General features: G+C 37.8%; 1 protein-coding gene across 1 annotated transcript in view; it reads left to right on the top strand.

The window, feature by feature from the left end:
* LOC149839457 (uncharacterized) overlaps positions 1-15,620 on the top strand; it is a 30,988-nt gene extending 15,368 nt beyond the window's left edge. The window contains exons 3-4 of the mRNA XM_090004133.1: positions 14,815-14,918; positions 15,086-15,620. Coding sequence (XP_089860259.1) covers positions 14,815-14,918; positions 15,086-15,240 — 259 coding nt within the window. The 3' untranslated portion in view covers positions 15,241-15,620. The remainder of the gene's footprint in view (positions 1-14,814; positions 14,919-15,085) is intronic.
* The last annotated feature ends 1,499 nt before the right edge of the window (positions 15,621-17,119 follow it).

The raw sequence follows: 17,119 nt of genomic DNA, 5'->3' as shown, positions 1-17,119 counted from the left end.
AAATCGAGGCAGCTTTTCCTCAAGATTTAGTACTTCCGCGGCTCTGATACCATGAAATGAAATGGGGATCTTCGAAACACGAGCTTTGATTAACAAGAGCAAGTGTCAAGAATGACACTAAAGCATAACCCTTAAAAAGGGTATAACTGGAAACAAAATAAAAATAAAAATGTATTCTTTATTGATATGAAAAACCAATTGCTTAAGAAGCATTGGAGTGAAATACAAGAGGGGCTGCACCCCTTTATATACACAGCTGAAAGAGGACTCAATAGAGCTGTTGGGCACAGTCCAACAGCTCTATTTAGAGCTGTTGGAATGTGTCAGTCCAACAGCTCTATTAAGAGCTGTTGGACTGTGTCAGTCCAACAGCTCTATTGCTAGTCAAGTCTGGACAGGACTTGACTAGCAACAGTCATTCTAGTTCAAACTGAACTAGATGACATAAAGACAAAAAATAAAAATAAAGGAAAAAAAATACAGAAAAGAAAGAAATTAAAAATGTATTTATATATATATATAATAATATAATATTATTATATATACATATATGTACAGTTTTACATTTTAACACAGATAACATATCAAACATATCATCCAAACGAGGAATGGGAAAACGGTATTTGACTGTGATGCGATTGATCGCACGACTATCGACACACATGCGCATGGACCCATCTTTCTTAGGAGTAAGTAAGGCGGGAACGGCACAAGGACTAACACTCTCGCGAATGAAACCCTTTTGCTGCAATTGCTGAACCTGTCTTAATAACTCAGTATACTCAGTGGGGTTCATGCGATATGCGGGAAGGTTGGGTAGACTCGACCCTGGCACAAAGTCAATGGCATGTTGAACTACCCTTGCCGAAGGTAATCCATCAGGTAGTTCATCTGGCATAATGTCGCGGAACTCCTCTAGAAGAGGGGCAACGTCCGCGGGAATGGACACTGACGAACTCATCACTGGCTTTGCCACTAGGGCATAACAATAGCCATCTTCCTGACAATGGTTCAGGAAAAGCCGGTACGAGAGGCCTGCGAGTCGGGGATAATAGGCTTGGTCTGAACTCGAACCCCGATCCAAGAGATTATGGGTCTGGTTTTGACCTGGCTCAAATCCAAACTGGAGCTCCGTTCGGGTCCGATATGGGCTAGGGTCGGCATGGGATCTACTTTGAAGGTCAAAATTACTGGGTTGGTTCTGGTTCGGGGTTGCCCTCGCACCTGAACCAACTACGTAGGTTGGGTAAGGGATGTCTAGACCCAAACCCGCTCCCTGGGACCCATGGGTTGGTCCTACCGAAACGGGCTTGTGCCCTGCTGGAACAAAAACCGGGTTGGACCCTCTGGTGTCATGTCCACCCCAATGGTTTTGGCCCGCTCCCACTCGTAGAGGTACTGTCTCGGAGCCTCCCCGCGCGGGATCGGGAGGGAGAGATGGCTCTCCCCTGGTTCGGACAGACGAACCCGGGTCTACAACTGGGCCCAGCGTGACGCTGGGGCCCTGCCGACCCAGATCCATCTGCAGCACCTCGTGCATGGTGCCCTGCAATGAGCCAGGACATGCAGGTGGGCCCAGCGCAAGGCTGGGACCCTACAGGCTCGGGTCACCCTGCAGCGTAGCCCCATGTACGCGCGACCACGCGCCGGGACCTGCAGGTGGCCCCAACGCACTGCTGGGGCCCTGCAGGTTCGGTCCTACCTGCGATCCCAACGCAGGAGGACACTGTTTGGAGTGCGGGGCCGTTACCAGGGAGTTGCTGCTCATCGGGGCTCTCTGGTGTTGATGCGAGTTACTCAGATCCGGGGCGATGGCTGTCGCTGGCAGGAACGCGGTGCTTCGACCCTGCTGGATTGGCGTTGGCTGCAGGGATGTGGTAACGCTGGGAAGTGGACCTGCGGCTGCGCCCTCGACGAGGCCTGCGCACAGCGTTGCGCACGACTCTTGGGGTTTCTCGAGTGTTATCATGCAATCTTCAAACCCGTCCATCCTCTTTGACAGGCCGGCGATATCCCTACTCATTCGCAGCATGTTCTCTTGGATTTTCGTCAACACGTCCATGACACGCAGTAAGGGGTCTTCGCTGCCAGCCTCCTCACGTTCCTCGCCTCGCACCGGATCGCTCCCTGCTTCAAGAGCCATCTCGCTGATGAAGATGGGTGCGACTCTGATACCACTTTGATGCAGCCCACGTTGGAGGAGGAGTGAAACAAAGGCCCACCGTGAATCGGTGTGGCTGCACTTCTTTATTAAACTCAAATAGTTTCACTAAACAATGGGAAAATCAATAACAGTAAAGAACGTAAAGGAAGAAAAAAAAACAGTATGCAGGCAATAAAGAATAGGAAAACTGCTGGAAGGAAATGACGGCTGGAGCTTTCAATAATCTCTGCCTCCACGCAACCCTAGGAGGGGCCTTTTAAAGGCTATTTACTGGACCCGGGTCACAGGTCCAGGTTTGGATCCGACCCACGATCCGGGTCAACCTCTATCTGCGGCTGGTTCTGGGGCGTGCGAACTCCACCATGCCTGGCGTAGGTGCGCAGGGGTACCTCCCTGCGTCGTGGCTCCGTCCCTGCAGGTGAGTCATACACGCGGGGTCCTCCATCTGCCCTTTGTGGCGGATCGGGTGGCACGATGGACCCAATCGGGTCCTGCCCTGCATCAGTTTGTCAAGGATCTTTAAACGAAGGAGATGTTCGCTAAAGGAGAGCGACGTGGAAACATGTATATCTTCAATGAAGATCTAGCCTCCAGTGTTTTGAAGCCCAAGTCCAATCATGTCTCTAAAAGCATTCTTAGTATATCCAAATGTAATAAGTCAGATCTTTGGCATTCCCATCTTGGTTATTGTAGTAAAGTCTTTTTTGAAAAATTAGTGTCCAATGGTTTCCTTTCAGAGTCTGTTTCATCTTTGTTGAAAGACACAGTGTGTCCCAGTTGTCAGGTCTGCAAAAGTCATGTACTTCCTTTTCATCAAATAAATAAAAGAGCTTCCATGATTTTTGAGATAATATGTCCTGATATTTGGGGTCCAACCTCTAATCCTTCCTCTTCTAGAAGTAAATATTATGTATCATTTATTGTCAATTTCTCTCATTTTACCTAGATATTCTTTATGAAGCACAAATCAGAGTTTTTTCTTCTTTTCCGTCGCTTTCATGCCTATGTTAAAACTCAATTCTCCCAAAATATTCAAACTCTCCAATGTGATGGAGGTGGTGAGTATTCCTTCAAAGAATTTTTAGATTTTCTCCAAGATAATGGGATACATCGTAGAGTTTCTTGCCCGCACACTCCACAACAAAATGGAATTGCTGAACGCAAACACAAACATATTGTTGGAAGTGCAATGACTATGATGCATGGTTGCAACTTGTCTATTAGTCTTTGGACAAAAGCTTTTCATACTGCCACTCATGTGATAAATCGTCTCCTTATGCATATCCTTGAAAATTAGTCTCCCTATTATGTTCTTTTTGGTGTACATCTCGATTATGATGAGTTACGAGTTTTTGGATGCACATGTTATGTACATATCGATAAATCCATGAGAACTAAATTTCAGGACAAAGCCTCTATATGCCAATTTGTAGGTTATGCAGATGAACACAAGGGTTACAGGTGCTATGATCCTGCCAGTAAAAAGATCAAAATCTCCAAAAATGTTGTTTTTGATAAAAATAGTTTTCTGGAGAATAAAGCAAGCAATCGTGAACATATTGACATAGCTGCTAATTGGTATGATCCATGGCTCAGTGCTGAACTTATTTCACACACCGCCATATTACTTTGGATCCTAAAAGTATACATGATGAGACGACATCAGATAAGGTATTGAAAACAGAATGTCTGAGATACAAAAGAAATGTCTATACTAGGCGACCCAGAGAGCAAGCAAATATACTTGTTGGAGAACATGTGGCATTACCCAACGATAAAGAAGCACCAAGAAGATCAGACAGGATAAGGCGTCCTATTGAAAAATGGGTGAGTTATGATAATTTTTCTATGGATTTTCAGATCTTTCTATCCAAGATTGAAAAACACGAGGAACCACTTGGGTTTTGTCAAGCTATTCAATCCAACAAATGGATTGAAGCAATGAATGAGGAGATCGAGGCACTTCATGAGTGTCAAACATGGGAGATAGTTGGTCGCCCCCCAAGATAAAAATGTTGTTGGCTCAAAATGGGTATATAAAATTAAATATAAACCGCATTGTAGCATCGAACGATACAAGGCACGTCTTGTTGCTAAAGGTTTTACTCAAGAATATGGTCAAGATTATGATGAGACATTCAGCCTAGTGGTGAAAATGGGAACTATTCGTATTATTCTTGGCCTCGCTATTGAACATGGGTGGACCCTTAGTCAGCTTGATGTTAAAAATGCATTCCTTCATGAGGATCTAAAAGAAGAAGTCTACATGGAGTAACCTCAAGGTTATGCAGAGGGAGACCCAAAAGAATATGTATGCAAGTTAACCAGAGCATTGTATGGTTTAAAACAAGCCTTCTGGTGATGGTTTGAAAGCTTCTCCTTAGAGATTCAGAACCACAGTTTCTTTCGCTCTCAACTGGATCATTCTCTATTCATATACAGGGATGGAGCAACTGTGGTTTTCTTACTTATATATGTTGATGATATCGTGATCACTGGTAATGCTCTAGATCATATTCAACGAATTAAAGCTTTACTAAGTATGCGGTTCAAGATGAAAGATCTTGGGGAACTGAGATATTTTCTTGGTGTAGAGGTGAACAGAAAGGATGGAAAAATGTTATTAACTCAACACAAATACACTCTTGATCTTCTAGTCAAAGCAGGAATGGCAGATTGCAAACCACTACCAACACCCAGCGTTGTCGATCAAAAACTCAGTCTTTGTGATGGTGAACTATATCCTGACGTAGGCAAATATCGCAGTTTAGTGGGCATATTACAGTACCTCACCTTTACTAGACCAGACATTGTATATTCTGTAAATCAAGTATCTCAGTTCATGCATGAACCGAAAACTGATCATATGGATGCCGTCAAACGCATTATTCGTTACTTAAAAGGCATGCTGGGTGATGGACTCACATATGTACAATCTTTATGGGAAACACCAAAACATGACATATTGGCCACAGATGCATATTGGGCAAGGGACCCAGATGAGAGAAGGTTTGTTTCAGGATACTGTGTTTTTATTGGTAGAAACCTTGTCTCATGGAGTAGCAGAAAACAGAAGGCCGTGGCGAGATCTAACACAAAGGCAGAGTATAGATCTATGACAACTACCACAGCAGAAGTGACCTGTATTAGGCATTTACTTACTGAGATGGGAGGGAATATCTCAAGTTCGACTCTCATGTATGATGATAGAAGTGCTATACAAATTGCATTCAATCCTATTCATCACAATCGGACTAAGCATATTGAAATTGACCAACATTTTATCAGACAAAAGATAGCGGCCAAAGAGATTGAACCGGTTTATGTATCTTCAGAAGACCAAGTCGCTGATATGTTTACAAAAGGTCTCACCAGTAACCATTTTTGGTATTTGAAGAACAAGTTACACATGGTTCACTCCCATGCACAACTTGAGGGAGGGTATTGGAATATGGATCCAATAGAAGATCCATATCCGACACGAGTTTGTATATGGATATAATATATATTACTTATACAGGACAGTTTTGTCCATGTAAAAAGAATTGTAAACCCTATTAATGTTAATGAAGGATTAGTGCAGCACAGCAAAAAAAAAAAAACTTCTGGCTGCCGATTCCAGCATAGTTGAGTTCTTCTCTCTCTCCTCTTCGCCTCCATTCCTTCTCATTTTTCTTGACAAAGTCTGCCAATCAAGGGCAGTTTTCACACTTATATGTATATATATAGCTTACATTTTAACACCCCCGCTCAAACTTGCGGTGTGATGACCGAAAGTTTGCCAAGAAGAAAATTGAATCTGGGGGAACAGAGTGTCTTAGTAAAGAAGTTGGTCAGTTGATATTTTGATTTTGCATAAGGGAGATCAATGGCTTTCTTCATATATTCTTTTCTAACATAATGGCAGTCATTTTTGATATGTTTTGTTCGCTTATGAAATCTGTGATTCTTAGCAATATATATTGCACTTTTGTTGTCACAACACAACTTTATAGACCCTTGAATACGAACCCCCATATCTTCCAACAATCGTCGAATCCAAACAATTTTCATGGTTGTAGTTGTCATGGCTCGATACTCAGCCTCAGTAGAAGATAGAGACACCTTCTGTTGTTTCTTGCATCTTCAAGAAACCAATTATTCACCTAGAAATACATAAAAAACAGTGGTGGAGTGACGGTTATTTGAGTCACCTCCCCAATCAGAATCTGTATACAACAACAACAACTACGCCTTCATCCCAAAACAATTGGGGTCGGCAATATGAACCAAAAAAGAAAATCATTCTGGGTCTTCCACATTAATCCTTTTCCTCCAATCATTTCTATCCAATGCCATGTCCTCGGTGAGGTTCAAAGCATTCATATCCTTTCCTATCACCTCCATCCATGTCTTCCTAGGCCTACCCCGACCTCTTTTAACTAATATATTTTCCAATTTCTCCATCCTTCTAACTGGAGCATCATTAGGCCTTCGCCGAATATGTCCAAACCACCGTAAACGATTCTCTTTCATCTTATTTTCAATGGGTGCAACGCTTACCTTCTTACGTATCTCCTCGTTCTGAATCTTACCTTTTATTGTATTTCCACACATCCATCTCAGCATACGCATCTCAGCTACACTCATTTTTTGAATATGATGTCTCTTGGCAGCCCAACATTCTGTACCATATAGTAAAGCGGGCCTAATAGTCGTCCTATAAAACTTTTCCTTCAACCGCAATGGCATTCTACGATCGCACAACACTCCAGTTGCACTTTTCCATTTCATCCACCCAACCTTTATCCTATGATTTACATCTCCATCAATTTCTCCATACTTTTGAATGATAGATCCCAAATATTTGAAACAATCATCCACCGGTATTTCTTGCTCACCAAGCTTCACTACACTCCCATCACTACTTCGTTGCTTACTAAACCGACATTCCATGTATTTTGTCTTACTCTTACTCAACTTAAAACCTCTTGCTTCCAATGTCTGTCTCCATAATTCTAACTTATCATTAACCCCAGCTCTAGACTCATCAATCAAAACAATATCATCAGCAAACAACATACACCACGACACATTTTCTTGAATTGATCTCGTAAGCTCATCCATCACTATAGCAAATAGGAAAGGGCTTAAAGCAGATCCTTGATGTAACCCAACCGTTATAGAAAAATTGGTTGTCACCCCTCCACAAGTGCGGACATTGGTTACTACTCCTTCATACATATCCTTAATTATACTAATGCACTTGAGAGAAACACCTTTCTTCATCATTGTCCACCAGAGAACGTCCCTAGGTACTCTATCGTATGCCTTCTCCAAATCAATAAAAACCATATGCAAATCTTTGTTCCTCTCTCTATTTCTCTCAATAAGTTGTCTAAGAAGATGTATGACTTCCACAGATGATCTTCCAGGCATAAAACCAAATTGATTCTCCGATATCATGACAACCTTCTTTAACCTAGACTCAATCACCCTCTCCCAAAGTTTCATAGTATGACTCATGAGTTTTATACCACGATAGTTTGTGCAATCTTGTATATCATCCTTATTCTTATATAGAGGCACCAAAGTACTCTTTCGCCACTCATTAGGCATCTTATTTGTTCGCCAAATCTTGTTAAAAAGATTTGTCAACCATTCTAAACCTTTCTCTCCCAAGCATTTCCAAGCCTCGATAGGTATACCATCTGGGCCAACTGCCCTTCTTGATTTCATTTTCTTCAAAGCCTATGCAATTTCTTTCTTTTGAATCTTGCGCATGAAGTCATGATTCATCTCTTGAAAATGAATGAAAAAGTCTCCAAGATCTTGAGCATGACTTTCATTAAATAGCTTATCAAAATAATCTTTCCATCTCTCCTTAATCTCCTCATCTTTGACTAAAACCCTTTGCATTTCATCTTTGATATATCTAACCATTACTCAGATCCCTCGATTTCCTATCTCTCATCTTTGCAAGCCTATAAATATCTTTCTCGCCTTCTTTGGTATCCAACTTGTCATAAACCTCCTTATATACCTTATCCCTCGCGTTTCGAACTACTTTTTTAGCTTCCTTCTTTGCTATCATATACTTCTCCAAATTCTCATTATCACGACTCTTACTTAGTTTTCTATAACACTCTCTTTTAACCTTAATAGCTAATTTGACATCCTCGTTCCACCACGATGTATCCTTACCTAAAGGTGCACCGCCTTTAGACTCACCCAATACCTCCTTAGCCACCTTTCTCATGCCACCTGCTATCTTATTCCACATTGATTCTGAATCCTCCTCGAGACACCAATCAACTTCCTTAACTACCTGCTCTACAAACATTCCTTGCTTAGCTCCTTTCAGTGCCCATCACTTAATTCTAGGATCTATCCTATGTCTATCCCTTATGCGGCATTGTCTAATTCTAAGATCTAAAATTAAGACTCTATGTTGTGTAGCTACACTTTCTCCTGGTATAACCTTACAATCGATGCAACACCCCTATCTCTCTTTCTAAGTAGGAAAAAATCTAGTTGACTCGTTTTAACCCCACTTTTAAATGTTACTAGGTGAGACTCCCTCTTCCTAAACCAAGTGTTTGTTAAGATCATATCATAAGACAAACCAAAATCTAAAATGCTTTCTTCACTTTCGTTTCTTTCTCTTATACCATAGCCTCCATGGATACTCTCAAATTCATCCCTACTAATGCCTACATGCCCATTAAGGTCACCGTCGATGAAAAGCCTTTCTCCATAAGATATCCCTTGTACTACTCCATCTAAATCTTCCTAAAATTGACGTTTAATGAAATCATCTAAACCTACTTGAGGTGCATAAACACTAATAATATTAATAATATCCGAACCTAATACTAATTTAATAAGTAAAATCCTATCACCCTTCCTACGGACCTCAACTACATTATCTATAAACTCACGACTCATAACAATCCCTACTCCATTCCTATTCCTATTCCTATTCCTATTCCTATTTATTCCTGTATACCAAATCTTATATCCCCAAGGTTCTATCACTTTTGCTTTCTCACCTACCAATTTGGCCTCTTGTAGACATAAAATATCAATCTTTCTCCTACACATAACATCTACTAACTCTACCAACTTACCAGTTAAAGATCCTATGTTCCAAGTGGCTAACCTAATTTTATGGTCTTGGACTAACTTCTTTACCCCCACCCGTCCAACAAAGTGAGGGAACCCTTGCCTATTTGACACCATACCCGGGCACTGGTGTGACGTGTCGCTTTCGGGCGACGACATAGCAACCCTTGCCCATTTATCACTTCCTCCGGGCCTATAGAGTACAACGCGTCGCTCAGTAGGGAACGCCCCAACGAAAAATCAGAATCTATATACGCAATTAAATTTAACTTAGAAGATGAAGATAGAAATACTCATTTATTTATGGACCCTTTCATATATCTGATAATCCAAAAAACAACGCTCATATGAACTGAAGTAGGGGCATGTTGAAATTGACTTGCAACATGCACTGCATGAGAGATATCTGACCTGGTGATGTTAAGATACATCAATGAACCAATGAGTTGCCTATAAGGAATAGGATTTTCTAGAAGAATCTCTTTTATCAATCTTCATTTTTGTTTCTATTATTTCAGGAGTTTCACAAGTTTTGTCATCTGAAATGCCTAACCTATCAATAACCTCGCAAGCAAGTTTAGTTTGAGACAAAAGTAACTCCTGTGAGAATGGGTAATTTCAATACCCAAAAAATATGTCAGAAATCCTAAGTTTGACATTTCAATTTTTTCGTTTAGAGTAGACTTGATATTCTTAATTCCTACTTCATCATTACCTGTGATCAACATATCATTAACATATATTAACAAAATTACAATACCTGCATCAGAGTTCTTGACAAATAGAGCAGTGTCAGTGTAACATGAAGCAAAACCATTTTCTACCATTATACTGGTAAATCTATCATACCAAGCCTTGGGTGCTTGTTTCAACCCATAAAGGGCTTTTCGTAGGCGAAGGACTTTACCTTTAGGCACATTCATACCCGGAGAAGCATCCATATAAACTTCTTCATGTAGATCTTCATTTAAGAAAGCATTTTTAACATCTATTTGATATATGTTCTATTGTTTAATAGATGCAATCATAATTAGACATCTAATAGTAACCATTCGCGCAACCAGGGCAAAAGTTTCATCATAATCAATATCATATTCTTGACTATACCCCTTTGGCGATAAGACGCGCTTTATATCTCTCGAGAGACCCGTCACTCTTGGTTTTAACTTTGAAAACCCACCTACATTCTATTGATTTCTTTCTTTTAGGTAAATCTTGATATTCCCAAGTGATGGCTTTCCTAAGAGCTCTAAGTTCATTATCCATTGCATTCATCCACTCTATCATTTTCTTGGCTTCTTCAAAACTTTTAAGTTCTATATATGAATGTATAACACTAAGACATGCTCTATGTTTAGGTGAGAAGGATCCATAAGAAATAAATCTAGAAGGGTTTTTTCTAGTTCTCCGAGGATTATTTATTGAGAAAGATTCACTAGATTCACTATATTTTTCAATTGCACTTCTAAAATTATTTGTATATCTATGTGTATAGGTGATGGGGTCACTAGATGTTCTTTCTTCTATAGGATGATCGATAAATTGATAAGAAGAGTTGTTATTTTCATCTATATTTTCGTTATCACTAAAATCATTATATAAGAGTTTAGCATCGCTAGAAATATCATCTTCTCTAGACAATAACTCAAACAAGAAAGAGTAATCCATCTTCTTCTTATGAGATTCACATTCTTCAAAACCACTAACATTTTCTAAGAAAGTCACATTCCTAGAAATATATAGTTTATCATTCTTAACATTATAGCATCTAGAACCTTTTTTAGTGTCAGAATATCCAAGAAATGCATAAAGAATAGTTTTTGGTGAAAGTTTGTCATTTTTATCGGTAAAAACAAAACATTTGCATCCAAAGATTCTTAACCTATTGTAATCGGGTTCTTTTTGGTATAGAATTTCAAAAGAAGATTTTTTATTTAAAATTTTTGAAGGAAGACGATTTATGAGATAAACGGATGCAAGGGCCGCCTCGGCCTCAAATATTTTAGGAATGTTTTGAGAAATAAACAAAGTTCTAATTGTCTCAATAATATGCATATGTTTTCTTTCGGCTAGACCATTTTGTTGAAGTGTTTTGAGACAAGATCTTTGATAAACAATTCTATAATTTTCAAAATAATTTTTAAAATAATTTGAAATATGTTCTCCTTCAGAATCAGTTCTAAGAATTAAGTTACTGTTAAATTGATTTTTAATCATCATATGATATGTCTTAAACGATGCAAAGACCTCATGTTTATGCTTAAGAAAATATATTTAAAAAAATCTAGAATAACCATCAACAAAAATAACATAATAAGTGAATCCTCCTTTAGATACAACGGGTGTCGGTCCCCATACATTCGAATGCACAATTTCAAAAGGTTTGGTTGTAAACATAGTTTTTTGTTCAAAAGGTAAGCTTCTCATTTTTCTAAGAATGCAATCATTACAAGTGAAATCATCTTTACATAGATCTTTAACAAAATGTAAATAAGAAAGCTTGACAATATTGGGATGCCCAAGTCGCTTATGCCAAACATTTATGTTTTTATGTTGGGCAATATTACAAAAAGAGTTTTAGAATTTGAAGAAATTTCACGTAGAAAAGATCTCATTTCTTAGAGCCTTCCCCAATCAACTTCCTGGACTGGCGATTCTGTAACCAACATTTATTAGATGAGAATTTGATATCACACCCATGGTTCGATAGTTGAGAAACCGAAAGTAAATTTAAATTTAACTTAGGTATGAATCTAATTTTAGGAATAAAAAAAATTGACTTTCAAAATTTTCAAATCCTTCAATTTCAAAAAAAGCACCATTGGCGGTTGAGACAAAAGTGGGAGATGAGTTTTTTGTGTATTCGGAAAGAGCAAAAGCATTTGGAGTCATATAAAAGGAGGCACCCGAATCTAAAAGCCAGAAAATCTTACTGGGAGGAGAGAATGTAGACATGGCGGCTCCGGAGATAGATCCCTTGATAAGAGGTTGGAGAGCTTCCAGAATTTAATTTAGTGATAAGGATCCATTGTTGGATATGGATGGTCATTTTTCTTTATTTGGTTGAAATGTCATGGACATGGCCACCATTTTCTTTCACTTTGGACAAACCGGTTTAATGTGACCTAGTTCTTTGCAAAAATGACAAATAATCTTACTATAGTCTTTTCTTTGGTACCTTCTATTTTGGTCGTCATCTTCTCTTGCTCCTTGATTTTGAAATTTGTTAAAATGTGGGGGTTTATAAGTCTTCAAGTTATTCCTCGATTTAGACACGGCATATGCTTCTTCATTTTCATCTTTGTTTAGAGGCATAGCAAGAACACTAGGGTTTGTTTTAATGATACCCAATCGAGTTTTTTCTCCACTTAATTTAGTGAGAACATCTTCACGTGGTGGAGAAGTGAAAGAGGGCAATAGGGAAGATCTTATTTGTTTGAATTCGGGTCTAAGCCCGTTTAAAAAATTTTAAAAAAATGATCTTCTTCCAATTGTTTGTGTCGAAGCTCAATGGCTTCTCCACTCCATTTATGTTCAAGCATAGCAAGCTCATTCCAAATAGATAATTCGGCAAAATATTCTCTAATGGTCAATTTGCCTTGTTGAAGGGTCAAGGCCCTTTTTTGGAGATAGTACTTGTGGGATAAATCTCTTGAGGTATACATCCTCTCAAAATATTCTTAAACTTTAGACGTTTTTTTGAATTTTAAAATATTTGCATTGATTCTAGTCTCAACGGAAGAGAAAATCCATGAGAGAATTTTATAATTTTTCATCTCTCATTCTTCATGCTTTTTGCTATATTCTTCAAATGCTTTCGTCATTTCCTCTCAATCAAGAACTTTTATTTCCTCCTTTTCCACTATAGTGATTTTTGGTTCGGGTTTCGGGATCGTTCCTTGGATATAACCCCAAAGACCCTTTCCTTTGATGTGAGTCTATATTATTGGCCCAAACATGATAGTTTGACCCATTGAGTTTGAAACCAAGGAAAAAGTAAGAATCTTTTTTCACCATTGAGAAGCTTTACGAGAGAAAAGACAAGACTTCAAGAGTAGAAGCACTTACCACAACGGGTCTTTTAAGCTTACTTGATGTGGTGTACTTCATTAGAAATGAGATATAGAAGCTCTTCACGCCAAAATGCAAGGAGAAAATATGAGTACACTTTTCGAGGCAACCACCGGAATGAGGTAATGCACGAGCAATTCTTTTAGAGACCAAGCTCTGATACCATGTGAAAAAATCTTCAAGGAGACTATATGCACAAGAATACTAAGTTCTCAATGTGAGAAGTATGCACAAATAGATCACAAATGCACAAAGGCATAAAAATAATATAGAATCTTTATTAAAAAACAGAGAGCTTTTGCTAAAAAGCTTAACATTTATAAAGGGGAGATAACCCCTATTTATACAAGAGGGACACCTTGGAGGGCCTCCACTCATATTGTGACCGTTGGAGGGGCCCAACGTCTATGAAATGGCCCCCCCCCCAAGGCTAGAAAAGATAAAAAAGAAAAAGAAAAAAGAAAAAGTAAAAAATAATTACAATCATATTAAAAAATATGAATATGCATAAAAGGTGAAAAGACAGTTTTACCCGTATCGGGTTTACCCTTATAATATATATAGCTTACATTTTAACAAATACAGGCCTGCATAAGAGGGGAGGAAAGTTGCCAGGGATTGTGTCAAAACAAAGCCTGGTTTTTACTCCCCAACAATGAGGTTGCTCTTGGTTTAAAAATATGTACTGATTTGAATACCAGAGAATTTGCTCCTCTTTTAAGGTATGAGAAAAAACTAACATACATGCCCTACATCTACTCTTGTATGAGCCTCTGAAGTCATTGGGGAGCTGTACCTTGCTGAGAAGTTTTATCTTTTCACTACATATCCACCTAGGCATCTATATACTGGACCAGATCTGTTGGAATTCTGAAGTGTTTATACAAATTTACTTGTGGGTATGACCATTCTTGCCTTTGAAAGTTTTTTGGTTCCACATGAAAATTGGCATTTTGGATGAATGAATTGGTCCACAATGTTTTTACTTCACAGTTTCTTAATGGTATGAATTCTGCTTCTGCAACAGTTTCTAGGTCAACAAAGAAAGTTACAGTGAGCTACCTGATAGAGGACATTTGGAAGTTTATTTGCTTTAGGCCACTGCAATTAAAAAATAATCCACCCTATTGTACCCTTTGTTTGTCTTGTTACTGGTAGTGATCACTTGCTTTAGATAATCAACGTGAAGATCCTTTTGGCAGCCAAGCAATAATAGATTCCAAATGTTTAGGGGAATGCTTCTTTAGATGCATCTGCATGGTTGGAGAAAACTTCACTCGATATCATCTTCATGACCATGTTGTCTTCCAAGAAACCTACTCTACAGTTTGGGGAATTACCACCATGTGAATCAATAAGCAAAAAGCACACCCGTCATCCCTGCCTTTCAATCTTTCACTTTGTGTAGATTTTGAAATTACTATCTGATTAACTTTATTATCTTTATCTGATGTCTTTTGTTCTATTTTCTGAAGAATTCCTCTTTCTGATCTCGAGAATATGTGGAACTCCCCTTCCTCACAATTGATGGTGAACTTCTATAATGAAGTTGGGTCTGGATTCCACTTGACACCTGGAGGTACGTTTAATCAATGTCCTAACCTTGAATCAGCATCTTGTAGCATAGGTAGATTAATGATGCTGCATATTTTACTATACTTGCCTGTTTTGGAAGACATTATTCCTGTGAGAACCGTCTTTTGCTTTTTAAAAATAAGATGCCTTTTACTTCATTTGGATTGCCAGGTCTGGAGTTTGATGAGCACCTGCTGAAAATTGGAAAGTACACAACAGTGCGCGTAGCAGCATCTGTTAACTTCCCAAGAAGATTACCACCTGATGTGGATGAACCCTTCAAAATCGATATCCGATCCATAGGGCTTAAGACAAGAATCTTATAAGCCATATGTTGCTCAGTTCAGCCATGCAGCAGCAGAAGAGCTGAATGCTGATACATAATGACCAGGCTGTTGAATCGTCATGCAGTTGGTCCCGGCTGTTGCTATTTGTATAGTGTGTGAATTTTGCTGTGAAAAATAAATATAATATGCTCATGGTTGTGTGTGGTTACAACCCAAAATCTTCTGATATGGAATCACCACATCAGATTAGGCAATCCCAGTAGCAAGGGAAGGGAAGGGAAAGAACCAATGCAAAATGACCATACTGTCTTTGCAAAATTGTGTGCTTTCCGAAATACCTAGCAATTTGACAAAAAATTTTGCATATCCAAGATTGCATATGCCTAATTTTTTTAGAATATTTTTGCCCTTTGCACATGCAAACCTATTAAGGTTCGCACGATATATAGGTACTTTGTAAGAAGTTTGCAACTTTTCAATAAAAAGGAGATTTTGTGAACATCTATAAATATAGTATAACCTTTGCGAATATAGTTTGTAAACCTCACTTAAGTGAATACTCTTCTCAAGGAGTTTTGCAAATGTGTGACATTTGCAAATACATGTGAATGTTTCAACGTTCGCCCTTTGATGAGACTTTCGCAAATACAATACTACCTTTATGAATATAACATGCAAGCATCCTTTTAAGTAAATACTTCTTAAGGATGTTCACAAATGTTTGCTGACATTTGCAAATACTTGTAATGAATATATTTATTTGCGGACCTTCAAGTGATGTTTGCAAGATGATTCGTTAACATCCTTTTTATATGTCCATCGTGTACCCCATTTATTGATTTTTTTAACATTTGCATGTTTGACATGAGATTTGCAAATTTTTTCAAGACTTAAATATGAACCTCTTCATGTTTTTATGAATATTTGTACGAGTATTAAATGTGACTCTTCATTTTTTTAAAAGTGATGGTTTGTATTTTAGGGTTTTTTTTGTATTTTAGGCATTGTTTGTAGTTTCCAAACCCCTTTTGTTCCATTGTGTTCTTGCAAAAAAATTTGTCAATTTTTCAACAATTATTTTTTGTAGTACTTTTTCGGTGATGGGTTATTCCAGTAAGCACATCTTTAATAGCCAAAATAATTATTTTTTAAGTTTTTTGGCATAAATCGGTTATTTTAACTGAATAGTGGCACGAATCAGTTATTTTGTCAAAGAATTGTATAGAACTCAAATTCTCTTTACATTTTCAATAGCTTATTTTATTTTTTTGTTTATTTAATTCATTTTCATCTGAGTCTATGTTTTTAGTGTTTTCATAATTTGGTGTGTTTTAATTTTTATGTGGTTGTTTATCTGATGTGCCCATGTGCTTTACACTACAAAAAAAATTGTATTTAGTGTATTGACCATTAAAATTGTTGTTTTTGAGAAGTGTATTGATTTTATTTTTTATTATTAAATTTATTTAATATAGTTATTTTTTAGAACTGATTGATGGATTCTAAATATCATGCTTATGAGCTTATACTTTTTCATAGAACCTCTTATGAGAAATATTAAATGAATAAGAGTTTCTGAAAGTTGGCAAAAGGTTCTTGATCTTATTCAATTTTACATAATTGAAAACATAGTGAACCAATCAATGTCATGATTTTTTTTTTATTTTTTTTTAGTATTTTCTTTTCTTTTTATTATAAATTATTTTTTTCCTATCATTTCATGATCATAAAATATTATACATATTGCTATTAAAATTGATCTCTTATTTAGATGATTGTATTTTTAAAAAGAAAAATGAAAAAGAAAAGTCTAATAGTGAACCTTTTGTCTTTAATTTAATTAATATATATTGTTTGCTTCATCTTATTACAATGCATATGATTTGGCATATGCAATATTTGATGTTGTGTTTAATGT

This window comes from Nuphar pumila, chromosome 4 (genome assembly GCF_984573655.1).
Source record: "Nuphar pumila chromosome 4, dmNupPumi1.hap1.1, whole genome shotgun sequence".
Taxonomy (NCBI): domain Eukaryota; kingdom Viridiplantae; phylum Streptophyta; class Magnoliopsida; order Nymphaeales; family Nymphaeaceae; genus Nuphar; species Nuphar pumila.
This window is presented reverse-complemented; position numbering and strand designations above follow the sequence as displayed.